General features: G+C 43.2%; 1 protein-coding gene across 2 annotated transcripts; it reads right to left on the bottom strand.

Moving 5' to 3' along the window:
• Positions 1 to 309: 309 nt before the first annotated feature.
• phf20a (PHD finger protein 20, a) lies at positions 310 to 11,050 on the bottom strand. Of its 2 annotated transcripts, none has more exons than XM_041980583.1 (17): positions 10,914 to 11,050; positions 8,883 to 8,989; positions 7,969 to 8,140; positions 7,629 to 7,713; positions 7,225 to 7,301; positions 6,519 to 7,110; positions 6,362 to 6,412; positions 6,003 to 6,272; positions 5,600 to 5,788; positions 5,388 to 5,483; positions 4,726 to 4,881; positions 4,225 to 4,406; positions 4,038 to 4,137; positions 2,422 to 2,617; positions 1,879 to 2,320; positions 1,620 to 1,797; positions 310 to 1,538 (listed from the first exon to the last, which is right to left on the bottom strand). In XM_041980583.1, the coding sequence occupies exons 2-17, from the start codon at positions 8,963 to 8,965 to the stop codon at positions 1,396 to 1,398; spliced, it is 3,012 nt and encodes a 1,003-aa protein (XP_041836517.1). In that variant the 5' UTR covers positions 8,966 to 8,989; positions 10,914 to 11,050; the 3' UTR covers positions 310 to 1,395. The 2 variants fall into 2 exon arrangements, with proteins under 2 accessions (XP_041836517.1, XP_041836518.1); XM_041980584.1 differs by lacking the exon at positions 10,914 to 11,050 and adding an exon at positions 9,809 to 9,906.
• Between the last annotated feature and the right edge of the window lie 709 nt (positions 11,051 to 11,759).

The raw sequence follows: 11,759 nt of genomic DNA, 5'->3' as shown, positions 1-11,759 counted from the left end.
TTAAATATCTTTATAAACACGGTGCTTTCTGCAAACAGCATTTTATCAGTGCAAGCAGTGCTGTTTTCAACACACCTTTCTCCAATTCTGCACAGAACTGTATTTACTTTAGGGGCCCTTCTGCCTGCATTTTTGCCCACAATGTCTGGATCCCATAAAGGCAGAAATTGGCTGTGAATAAACTGTTGCATCATGTTCTGGATGCTGAAACCCATCATCTCATCGCTACTGTCAGTAAAAAAACAAATAAATAACATTCTTGTTAAATCACACAGCATTTCACATAATCAGAAAACACCAGGAAAGGTGTTAACGGAGAGTAATAATGATAGTTTTATTTATGTACCAGGAAATCTGTTTGCATTGTCTTGGACATTTCCCTGCTTCTAAGACAGACACTTACAGTACAGTAGCATACAATATCTGTATTTGGAGTACATTGTCCATTAGGAACACATTTTTTAATGAATTTATAAACAACCAAAAATATGGTAAATAGACAGACGAAACAAGGGAAAAAAATTACAAATTTTCTAAGTAAATATTTCATACTAACAAGATGCTAGGTTAAGAAGAATTCACATTACAGTTCTCAGCGAATCATAAGTCAAATATGCTACAGCGACAACGCAAAGGTAAGTTAAAGTAAGGGACAGAAAGCTGATAAAAGGGGAACAGTGGAAATAAGCATCTCGGCCTAAGACAGAAAAGAAACCGCCTTTGATGCCACACAAAAGTAAGTTCACAGTGTGACTGGAAACAAACCCTCGAGTCAGTCAGAAAGATTCATTGGAGACTGAATGAAAAGCAATGTTACATACTCGGGTTGCTCCCCGCCTACATTTACAGCTAAACTTTTAACACAATATGGCAGGATGTTGACGAAAACTGGATGTTTGACCACAATTAATGAAAAAAAGAGACCATTTGAAAATGTGTTCAAAACACTATTGCAGTGTTGCTTCAATCAGAATATAAAGCTTCTGCATGTAAAGCACTGTGTACTGAGAAAGACAGGGCAACCTTTAGCAGGAGCTCAGACAAAAGGCTTTCGGAAGGTTTAGAATTGCATGGGAGTCACATTAAGTGTAATCTGGTCCTCAGGATTTTCTCCTGCGTTTACGAGGTTACGCTTTGTGTTTAATCCTGATTCACAATGCTCACTTTCCATACATGTTCATACAAGTATTCATATGACACTGGCTGGCTGCAGCATTGGATTCCAGCACACACAACCTTTTAAAAAGGAGGACTTGAAGCAGAGGTCAGGTCAGAGGCCATGTGCGGAACCATGTAAATCTGGGACTTCGTTAATGTGGTTATCCTCGCCACCAGAGACCTGAGAGCTTCCTCTGCTGCACTGTTCTCGCCTGCATCTGCTGATCTCTGGCGCCCTCACGTGGAGCTATACAGGGCGATCTGCTGCACCTTGCCGAGCTGCGTCAGCAGCCGCTTCATGCGCTGTTTGAGCTGAGGAAGGCGAGCCAGAGGTTCAGGAGGCTCCAGCTCTCCGGTGTAGTCAAGCCAGCTCTCCAGCACTGAGGAGAGGAACAAAAACTAGCGTGAGGACACGTTTATACACGATCATGTTTTAAAATGTGTCGATTCCCTTTGCTTACCGTCCAGCTCCCTCTCAATGAAGTCCATCCTGTGCGAGACCTCGTCCTGGACAGCATCGATGTGGTCCAGCAGGTTGCTCTGCCACTGCTGGTGCTGCTTCTTATCTCCAGTCCCTCCAGTGTCCCTACCACAGTCTTCCCTGTTCTCAGTCCGAGACCACGAGACACCAGTTGAAGCCTGCAAACAAAACAAAAAATGTTCATTTTACAAACTAATTTCTAGATAATCATCCAAATGCTTGACGGGCTGAACTCCCACCTTGTTGCTGATGCCTGTGGACTTCGGTCTGTCCATCTCCAGCAGGCTCCCGTAGCGCTGCTCCCGCTCCAGCTGCTCCTCTGTGCTCCTCATGCTGTCCTCCAGTTCTGAACCCTGCCGAGTCTCCACCACAAGCCGCTGCTCTACAGCCGGGTAATATGCCCGTGGTTTCTGGTAGCAGTGTTCGCTGGTAATATACGAGTCCTGGAAAGACGGGAAGGAGTAGGAGGAGCAGGATGACGAGGATGTGGCAGCTGTAGCAGCTCGGCTCAGCTTCTCCAGAGCGTTTGACATTAAAATCTCTCCTCGGCTCATGTCCTCATCAGGAGTCACAGGAGAAGGGACGGTGTTGCTGCCTCGACAGGAGTCCGAGCCGATCCGTGACCTTTCCAGATGTTTCCAGGGCTGCCGCCACAGCTGCAGGTCGGAGTGGGTGCTGCTCCTGAAAAGACAGAAGGAAGGAAAGAAAGTTGGTTTCTGTCTGACAGGTATTTCAGCCATGATGTGGACGGGACTCGGACAGGAATGTGGCTTTGTACTCACTGTAAGACACTCATCTTCAGCTGCAGGCCGTTGAGGATTTCTACCACATGGTGCACATCTCCCAGCAGCTGGTGCGTTGTGATGATCTTCTTGGCGTTTTGGTGAGAGTAGTTCTCCTCCAGGAAGGAGAGGCCGTACATGTGGCCATTGGTTAACCACTCACGATCATACCAATAGCGCAGACTCTGTCTCTGACCTAAGAGGGATGAAATTAAACCTTTTAAACAAGGCAGTTTTAGAAAACTAGACTGAGCCATTATTTGTTTTGACAAAGCACAGATCAGGTGTTAGTGACTGCACAGAGGCAAACCCTTCTGACCCAGTCTAAGAAGAAAAGGCACAGTAAAATCCAGATCTTTCCTATTAATCAAATGTAAACAGATTTGAATAATCCTTAACAGAATTCATGTTTGGATCTCTAAAAATGGCCATCAATCTTCAGGTCGGGGAACAGTATGTACAACTACTTGCATTTTGGGAGAAAAGTGAATTTGCAGCCAGCAGTTATTCACAACATAGACGGCTTCACATGTCACATCACACCGATGCACCATGGAGCATAGAGGTGAAGAGACGCAGCAACAAAGGGGAAATGGGCTGTGTGTCCGGACAAGACGCCTCAACAGAGCTGCAGTCGCTCTGCTGATTGCGTGTTTCCGACACTGATGCTGAGCAGGATCTGGCATGTATGAGTTACCAAGAACAGCGGCGGACTGACGAGGACGCCTCTTTCTCGCCGATAGAAAGCAACCAATATGTGAAGAGGGCTTGATTCTGCACCTAAGGTACCACGATAGAGTTTACCAAATGTTATCAACCAAATGGCGTAAATACATGAAGCTAAACCAGAACCTAGGACTTCTTTGTTGAAGGTGGACAAGCTTCTGAGAGCCCTGAAAAGATCCTGTAGCCTTGTTTTTTTTACTTTACTTGGATTCCTAAAACAATAAAAAAAACGGTTGCCAAGCAACATGAAATCTGGATGAAAACCGTGGAAACCATCTCTGTTAATACTGTAGAAGTTATATTTTCTTTCAGTTAGTCGTGGCAGTGAAATGAAAGCTACACCAGAAAGACGTGGGTCACAAAAGCACGTTAGAACGAAATGTTTGTTTTATCAGATGAAATCTGCAACTGACCCTGAGGGCAGGACTTAAAAAGAAAAGTAAATACATAAGGAAGCTTTCTGACATAATTATAGGCTGATCTTATACCAACGTAGAAATGAACAGTCTAGTGGAAACATGGAGTAAATAAAGGTAAAAATTTGGGCGATCCATTTTTTAATGTCTTACTGTGAATGTAAAAATTACATCACTATGAAAGCAAAACTGAAAAAAGGAAAATAAATGCATCATCAGATCAGTAAAAACAAAATAAAAAATAAAACAATAAAACCATTAAAATTAAAATAAAACAAAATAAAAACAAATATAAAATTAAATTAACTAAAAATTAAATTAAGTAAAATTAAATTTAATTAACATTAAAAGATAAAAAGTTAAAGAAAGATAATTAAAATAGGAAAAATAAAATTAAATATCAAAAATAAAATAAAAAGCATGGATGGTGGTATCCTAATATACGTCTTAGGGGCAGAGGACATCTGGGCTCACCTGGTGGGTCCCTGCAGATGTAGCAGGTGTACCTGTCGGGAACGTTGTCCTCCAGCAGACCCATGCACGTCCCGTGCTGCCAGCACAAACAGTCCTCACACTAACAGAACACACAAAAAATTCAATCCAAAGATTTCCTGCATTAAACTAATAAATCAGAACTTGATGCAAATTCCAGCCAACTCACCTGAATCATGAAGTCGTTCTCCTCTTCCACCTCACAGATACATCTCACTATCTCTTGGTCACTGGTGTCCACGGCACCAGAGTCGATGCTAAGAGGGGGCGTGGTGACGTCCAAATCCATCTCAAAGTCGTCGTCACTCCACCCACAGCTGTCGGTGGACCAGTCACTGATGCTATCCTCGTCTACGGCAACAGATGAACAGAACCACTGAGCTTTACAAAGGTTAACATCTTCCGGGATGATTCTATCGAGTCTGAATTCTCTAAAAAGTTTGCATTTTAATGAGTATTTGCTGATGAGATGCAGAGCGAGCAACTGCAGAAAGAACAGCTCCGGATCCAACCAACTGTGGATCAGAATGTGGTTTTCACTGCATATGGAGGCTGCAGCAGTCACACAGTGGATTGAATCCAAAGAAAATAGAAGAAAGTAGGGAGAGGAAGCCAGAAGCATACACAGACAAGCTAAACAACACACACACACCACCGCAGAGATACCCACCATCCACAAGTATCTGCTCTGAGTAGCTGTATCCGGGCCTGCTGGGGTAGGCCGCAGGCTTGTGATTGTGTGGGAGGGGGGATTTGAGTGGCAAATTCAATTTGGAGTGAAGACCCAATACTGAGATGTCAATATTCTCCTCACTACCTGTGTGGTCTGTCAATACAGGGAAAGGGGGAAGCAGATGTAGAACAAAAAAGTCAGCTTTGAAATTGCTAAATAAAAGGCCATTAGGAGGCGACAAAAGTGGCACAACAAACATTTTGGATCCCTGGAACAATCTGTGATCATGAATTTCACACGGCCACATTTTAGGCCTCTGAACTCGGTAAAATAATTAGTGGGAGGCAGCCAGTACTTACATCTGTGATGGTAAATGTGAAGGATTTATGCTGGGATCAGTCGGTATCTGTGCCACAATAAAAAGCTTTTCTCTACAAGTACTTTAATATAAATCCCACATTACCTACTGCCATGTTGAGGTTCAGACCAGCAACAAATATAGCACTTCTCCCACACACAGAAGCTCAGTCACCACGCCAAAAGGAGTGAATGGAGTGCTTTATGCTTGGTGGGTTAGCCATTCTTAGTACGACACAGCCAGTGCACATGCAGAGTAGCAGATATTCAAGCCCGTGTTGTGCCAGAGACCTGGTTCTTACCAGACTTGGCCTTCTTTTTCTTCTTCTTCTTCTTTAGTTTAATGCGAAGGAAGTCCTTCTGTTTAGGTTTCTCTTTCAGTTTGTCCTTTACACACCCTAGGGATCAAAAAGTGAGAAAACACTCAGCACGGCTAAGCTAACCCCACAGGTTAAAGAGCAAAATTCATGCTGTATAAAAAAAGAAAAAATTCTTCTCAGTTCATCACACTGACCAAAGTCAAAGCCACTTCTGTCTGAGTCCCTGTCCAACTGGGATCCATTCCTGTCCAGCTGGTTCTCCTTGCTCTTCTCCCTCAGAAGTGCCCTCTGCTGGTGGCCTTGGGTGATGACTGCAGGTGGGGCTGATGTGCGCCTGCCTGCAGTCTTCACGTCACCACGAGAAGCTGCAGCAGCTCCAGAGTCTGAGAAAAATTCAGGAGCATGCATGAAACCAGAGCCCTGACCTTCAGAGCACGGTGGAGACACCAGAATATTTACGCCGCGTTTATTACATAGAAATATGCATATGTGTGATTACAGCATGTCATGACTCAGTAATACTAAATTTATTGCTGGGAGAGCCATTTAATTTGAACTGGCATGGCCTAAACCTCCTGAAACTGAAGTGGAACTCACGCATAGAGGCAGAGATGGTGCGTCTTCTCTTTGAGCCATCCAAACCAGCAGGGGTAGCTTGCTTCTCAGAAGCTCTGGTCTGCACGCTCCTGGTGGGGCTGTGTGCCCCCTCTGGAGGTTGTTCCTCACCGTGGTAATATTTCATATGGTAATGCAGCAGTTTGGCTTTCCGGAATGACTTTGTGCAGCCTGGAGCGCTACACTTGAACGGGTTGTGGTCGAGGTTGATGGACAGGACTGGAGGGGGTTGGTTTTTGATAACTCGGTACACTAAAATGAGGTACAACACAAGTAAAAGGGGTAAATAAGATGTATGAAAGAATGAAAGTTGGGACTATTTCTTTCTTAAGCATACTCACATGGTTCCCTACTGAATCTGTTGGGGTTGTGGAAGCCCTGCTTCCTAACCGCTGCAAAGAATAAACAAAACAAACTTTTAAGTGTTGAAAAAAAGGATACTTGGTTGTTTATTTTCATAAGCATCCGCTCCATTAGTTTCTCTGCTAATGTACTTACGTTTAACAGGCTGGGGAGGAGGTACCTCTGCTGCAGGCTGAGCGTTCTCCGATTGGACGTTTGCTTTTTCCTCCCCATCACCCTTGGGTTCTGTGGTCGTCATGGCGACAGATGCCTGATCGGTCTGCGATGTCTGCCTGGGCATCTCTGTATATGGCTTGGACGATTCTGTGTATGGCTTTATTCCACACTGTTCTGCATCTACAACTTCCTTCTTCACGTCTCCGTTCACATGACACGTTCCCTCATTTTGCTCAATGTCTTTTTCAAACCTCACTCCGTTTGTGAGTTCTGTCCCTTTCTCTGCATCCCTGGACTTGTTCTGGTCTGCTTGGTCAGATACGTCCTTCTCCTGTTTGACAGCGTGCGCAGCCTTTAGCTCACCGTTCATTTTCTTGTTTTTCTCGTTCACCGTTCCTTCCTCTCGTGCCTCGTCTTCGCTGTTACTGTCCTCCTCCTGGTCCGAAGTGCTGCGTCTGGCTCGCTTGTTTTTGGGACCCCCGTTCTCTTGAGGCCTTCTGTCTCTGCGGCTCTGGACCCTCCGAACCATGTTTCTGTCTGAGGACCGGGATTTCCCTCTAGCACCAACTCTCTGTCAGCATCACAAAGAAGAAGTTTAGAAAACCAGAGCTGAGAATGGACTGAGTGGTTCCAGCATGCAAAGACAACGAGACTGAATGACAGTATTTATGTAAACAGCACGAACCTCTTTAATAAAAGGCTTCACATGTATTCCTTTGACCGTCTGGATGACACCATCATAGAACTTCACGGTGTAGGATGCTGAAAGGGACGAAAACAGATCAAAGCTGTTAATGTCTTTAACGTTTGTGACTAAAACTGTGAGCGAATAGCTACGTTTTTTGCACAGCTTCATGTTTGTTTTGTTTGCCAGAGAAAGGGAAAGTAATTTTCTAAAGTTGAATATAATCAAAAACCACATTTTCCTTATGAAAGCAGAACATTTTAGACTATGCTTCATATTGATCTGAAACCATGCAGCTTAAACAATTAAAATTAAAAGCCAAAAAACTAAATACAGTGGAGCTGCAGGTTCAAACACTCACTAACATGCTTCAGCCAACATTCGATTCCTAAAATGATACTCACCATCTTTATTAACCGAAAGAACCTTTGCAGGATAGAAACGGCAGTCAGACCAGCTTGCCAGAACCTTGTCATTCACATGAAAGCCCTGAAGGAGAAGAGCATGTAATCATACTTGTATCATAGCCACTCTGAGATAGAGCACTTAAAACCTAACAAAGTAAGCACTGTTCCCATTCAAATGCCGGGACTGAAATTGTACTCCAGAGTAAAAGTAGTAGATATCATTTAGTCTATGTAAATGAGACAGAGGTATCGTATTACAGCTCATTCTCTCCAGAGGGTTTGATCAACAACCCCTCTATGCAAACCCCAACAAGCATGAACAGCAGTGTTAGCTTACAGGTGTAGAAGCGTCGTCATGCAGGCCCTGCTTCCTCAGCTGAACTCTCTCCACAGGTCTCAGGTACGGACTCGTCCAGTCAAACCACTCGTCGTAACGGTGGCTCCACTGCCGGTAATGGATCAACACTTTTTCATCTTCGTAGTCAATCTTCTCTATGTTGGCAGCATACCTAAATGAGGAAATTTAATAAATCACATGAGTGGAAAATGAGCAGGATGGTCAGTACGTAGGGAGAGCGGGGGGCCTAGCGGTGGCAGAGGTGTGCTTGGTCTGGAGAACCAGGGTTCAAGACCCACAGAGGCCAACAGAGGTGGACCACCTTCTCCCAATTTCCCAACCAGGATTAATTAAGATAGAAGTTAAATTAAATATTATTATAAATGTCAGCTCCTTATGCTTTACCACACACATATAATTGAAGTCTGAAATCTTCAGGAATGAAGTGAGGTTGAAAATGTGAACATGTTCAATGACAAAAACAAAGGACTTAATGTAAGCTTTACTTGGAGGATGATATTTAGGGGAACTGCCTGACTTTTAACACATCACTCTAATGGGATTTGTTTTTTTTCCAATACCTGAAGTGGAACAATTAAAGTTACAACCCCAACTAGAAATCAAATGCCACTCCATCTATTATTTGGACTAGAACCATTAAAATGATATAAAATATGACTTTTGCAGTCTCTCAGTATCAGTTCAGGGCCAAGTCTAGTTTGGTGGATCACGGAGAACACACACCCACAAACCAGCTGTTGTTCTCCGGCAGCGGAGCAGTGAAGCAATGAAATGTCTGAGTGGCCTTCTAACTACACATAACACAGGCCCGGAGAGGATGAGAAGCTGAGTGAGGAAATGAGGGAAGTAAAACATAACGTGGATGGTGAGGAATGAGCGAGGCCATGACTCACCAGTTTTTGAGGCTGTCTCTAGCCTCAAGCTGAGCTCCCACCTCAAATGTTATCCCTCTTCTGTTAGGGGGCGTCTTACTCATACTGCCCACATCAAGGCTCTCTTCCTGTACACACATACACACACATATATTAACCAACAAACAAACTAATAGAAAAGACTTGTGTGACCTTGATTATGCTACTGAGAGACAAATGTTGTGTCTAATAAAGATCACAACACATGGAACATTTCAGGTCTTGCAGATAAATTCACAGATTGTGGAAAATTCACAATCAGGTTTTTCATCAAGAAGCAAGTAAGACACCCCCTTTACGCCAGCAGAACAATAACGCTCTCCAGGCAGGACAAAATATTTCCACTGTAAACATACAAGAGCCACAGAAAACACATGTAGTAACATGGTGCAGCACAGTGCCAACGCAAACCACGGATATTAAGGTGAGCCATGTCCCTCAAATGGTGATGAATGTGCAGCCAGTCACAATTTAAGGGAGCATAGGTGCCCAGAGATGATTCACAGTCACACTTATGGGACTCCACATCAAACTAATCAACATATGTCAGCATAATTTCACCAACAAGGCATTTCCTGATAAGATAAAAAATAAATAAATAAATAAAGTACACAGATACGTGCTTTATTTTTCCTGCTCACTGTTAGCATCTACTAGGAGGCAATTATGCTCCAAGCTAAGTCTGTAGATTTTACGACATACTCTCCTTAAACTGTGACCTGATTCATTCATTAAAAACAGCTCTGCAGCTAATGTTTAGCCACCCAGCTATATCTATGTTAAAGAGGCCTTGGCGTTCAGGAAGAAAGAGTATGAGCTGCAACCTCCGCTGGTTCCAGCTTTCACCCACGCAGCACAAAAACCCGCGACATGTCGGCGCTTAACGTGATATAATGACCGCATCTTACTTTTGTCGGGGATGTAGCTGACTGACACCGCTCGCCATAGCGGAAGATGTCTGGAGCAACTGGCTTCCAGCGCAACGTACAAACCGGATATCTTTGCACTACTCGGCCCACGTGTTTTATGGTCAGCCGATTTCACGTACAGACACAATGGGAGACAAAGGCAAAGACACGTTACGATTATTCGGATTTTGCATGTAATTTCCATGCACGACATCAAAGCGCAAACATAAATCTATTCAGTAAAACGCAAAATGTTCATATTAAACTGTGTAGTTTTATGGCCCGCAGCGGAATCAGACATGACAGCCACCGCAGGTAGGGCGCGAACCCAGTTAATCATGCGACAGTTTGGCCAATAAGCATCTTCCTTAGATATTTTAAGGCGATGTCAGAAGAAAATATTCTTTGTGAAGCTAATTTTATCGCTGGTAAATATTTCACTGTGATATTGATAAACGGAACCCCACACATAATTCTTCTTTCCGCCTAAATATTTACTTAATTCGTGTTTCATACGGCTTTTCTACCAAAAGAAATTAGTACAAACACGGTTCTTTGTCATTTTCCCAGGAATCTATTGTTTATCACTTCCACTGATATTGACACTTTATTGTCCCGTGTTTTGTAACCAGAGGGCGTAGCGGGAGGCAAATCAGCCTTGCGTCACTGCTTTACACAAACATGATTCGTCGAATCATTGTGGTGTGGGCGGATACTCAGATCTGATTGGTTGTGCACCTGTCACTCACAAGACTCTTCGTGGCCTCGCGCTAGGCCTACTTCTCCGTACTTTTCCTACTGAGATCGAGCGAGCGGCGTGGAGACGTAAAGCATCAAACTTCGCTAACAGAAAACCCGCTGAGATATTTAAAGTACCCCCTGAAAAAGCAAACCGCCACCGAAAGGACGCTTCAACAATTAAACTAAATTAAGCTAAAAATGTACAAAGAGGAGATTTTATTTCCTACTTCGTCACGTTTGTTTTGAACTCGGAAAGCCGACATGCGGCATCACTGTATGCTGTTGATGCATCAACGAACCTGTCCTCAGTCACGATGTTAGAAACTCTAAAATGTCACATGTAGGTACAAACCGGGCTTCGTACCTGTTCTCCAGTCACTCTTTGTCAGGTTGGGTGAAAAATGTGCAATGTAATCCTTTAAAAACGCAGGCACTGCCGCCTCCGCCTATCTCGCTCCAGACCACGCAGTTGAATTTCTTTCAGTTGCATTCTCCCACCGGCGCGAGCAGTGTAGCGCCGCAATGCGCATGCGCGCCCAACGGCTCTAAACCCTCGTGAGCCTCAATGAGGGTCAAAGAATAGTAAATGCCGTTCTGTTGCTTTAAAATGTAGAATTAGTTTATTCCATTCAGTGATAAAAATAAAAAAGTAATTGCAGAAGCAAGCTGAATCTTATTTTTAATATATTTATAAATCATGTTTGCGGTTGTAGAGCCACACACTGTCCATATGTCTGCGTTTTAGCAAATCATTCAAATGTCTTTCAGTCATTCATAGATAAACACCAATATTAACTTTTAATGTCTACAAATGCCAAAGAAGAAGTTAAATCAGTAATAATGCATATTGTTGTGAATAATGAGCATATTTCATTGAGAGATTATTGGAACTCGAACGTTTTTTTAATATAAAATATTATAAGTCATTAAACGATAGTATAATGTAATTTAATGATGATTAAAATGATCTGAAGATAGAAACTCATATTTTCATGCTTTCTGTTACTGAATGTATTTCAGATTATAAGCTGCTTCTTGGGGTTCTTTATTAATTTTGCTCCTGGTTTGTTCCCATCAACTTGTTTTAGTTAACAAGAGGAAAGATAAGGTAGGTGGAAGGACATGAATGGGAGAGGCTGTGGAGGTGGGAGGACTGCACATTTTGCTACCTCTGATTAAACTAAATAAAAAGCTTGTGAATACAGTTTAC

This window comes from Melanotaenia boesemani, chromosome 3 (genome assembly GCF_017639745.1).
Source record: "Melanotaenia boesemani isolate fMelBoe1 chromosome 3, fMelBoe1.pri, whole genome shotgun sequence".
NCBI classification, from domain to species: Eukaryota; Metazoa; Chordata; class Actinopteri; order Atheriniformes; family Melanotaeniidae; genus Melanotaenia; species Melanotaenia boesemani.
Note: the sequence above shows the minus strand (reverse complement) of the source record. Positions and strands in the feature narration are given on the sequence as shown.

Excerpts from the sequence above, each read along its gene's own strand:
- phf20a (XM_041980583.1), bottom strand. The coding sequence starts at position 8,965 with ATGAGTAAGACGCCCCCTAACAGAAGAGGGATAACATTTGAGGTGGGA. Across the intron at positions 4,882-5,387 it reads GAAAAAGAAGGCCAAGTCTG|ACCACACAGGTAGTGAGGAG; the intron begins GTAAGAACCAGG and ends CTGTATTGACAG. Across the intron at positions 2,321-2,421 it reads CTGAAGATGAGTGTCTTACA|GAGCAGCACCCACTCCGACC; the intron begins GTGAGTACAAAG and ends CTGTCTTTTCAG.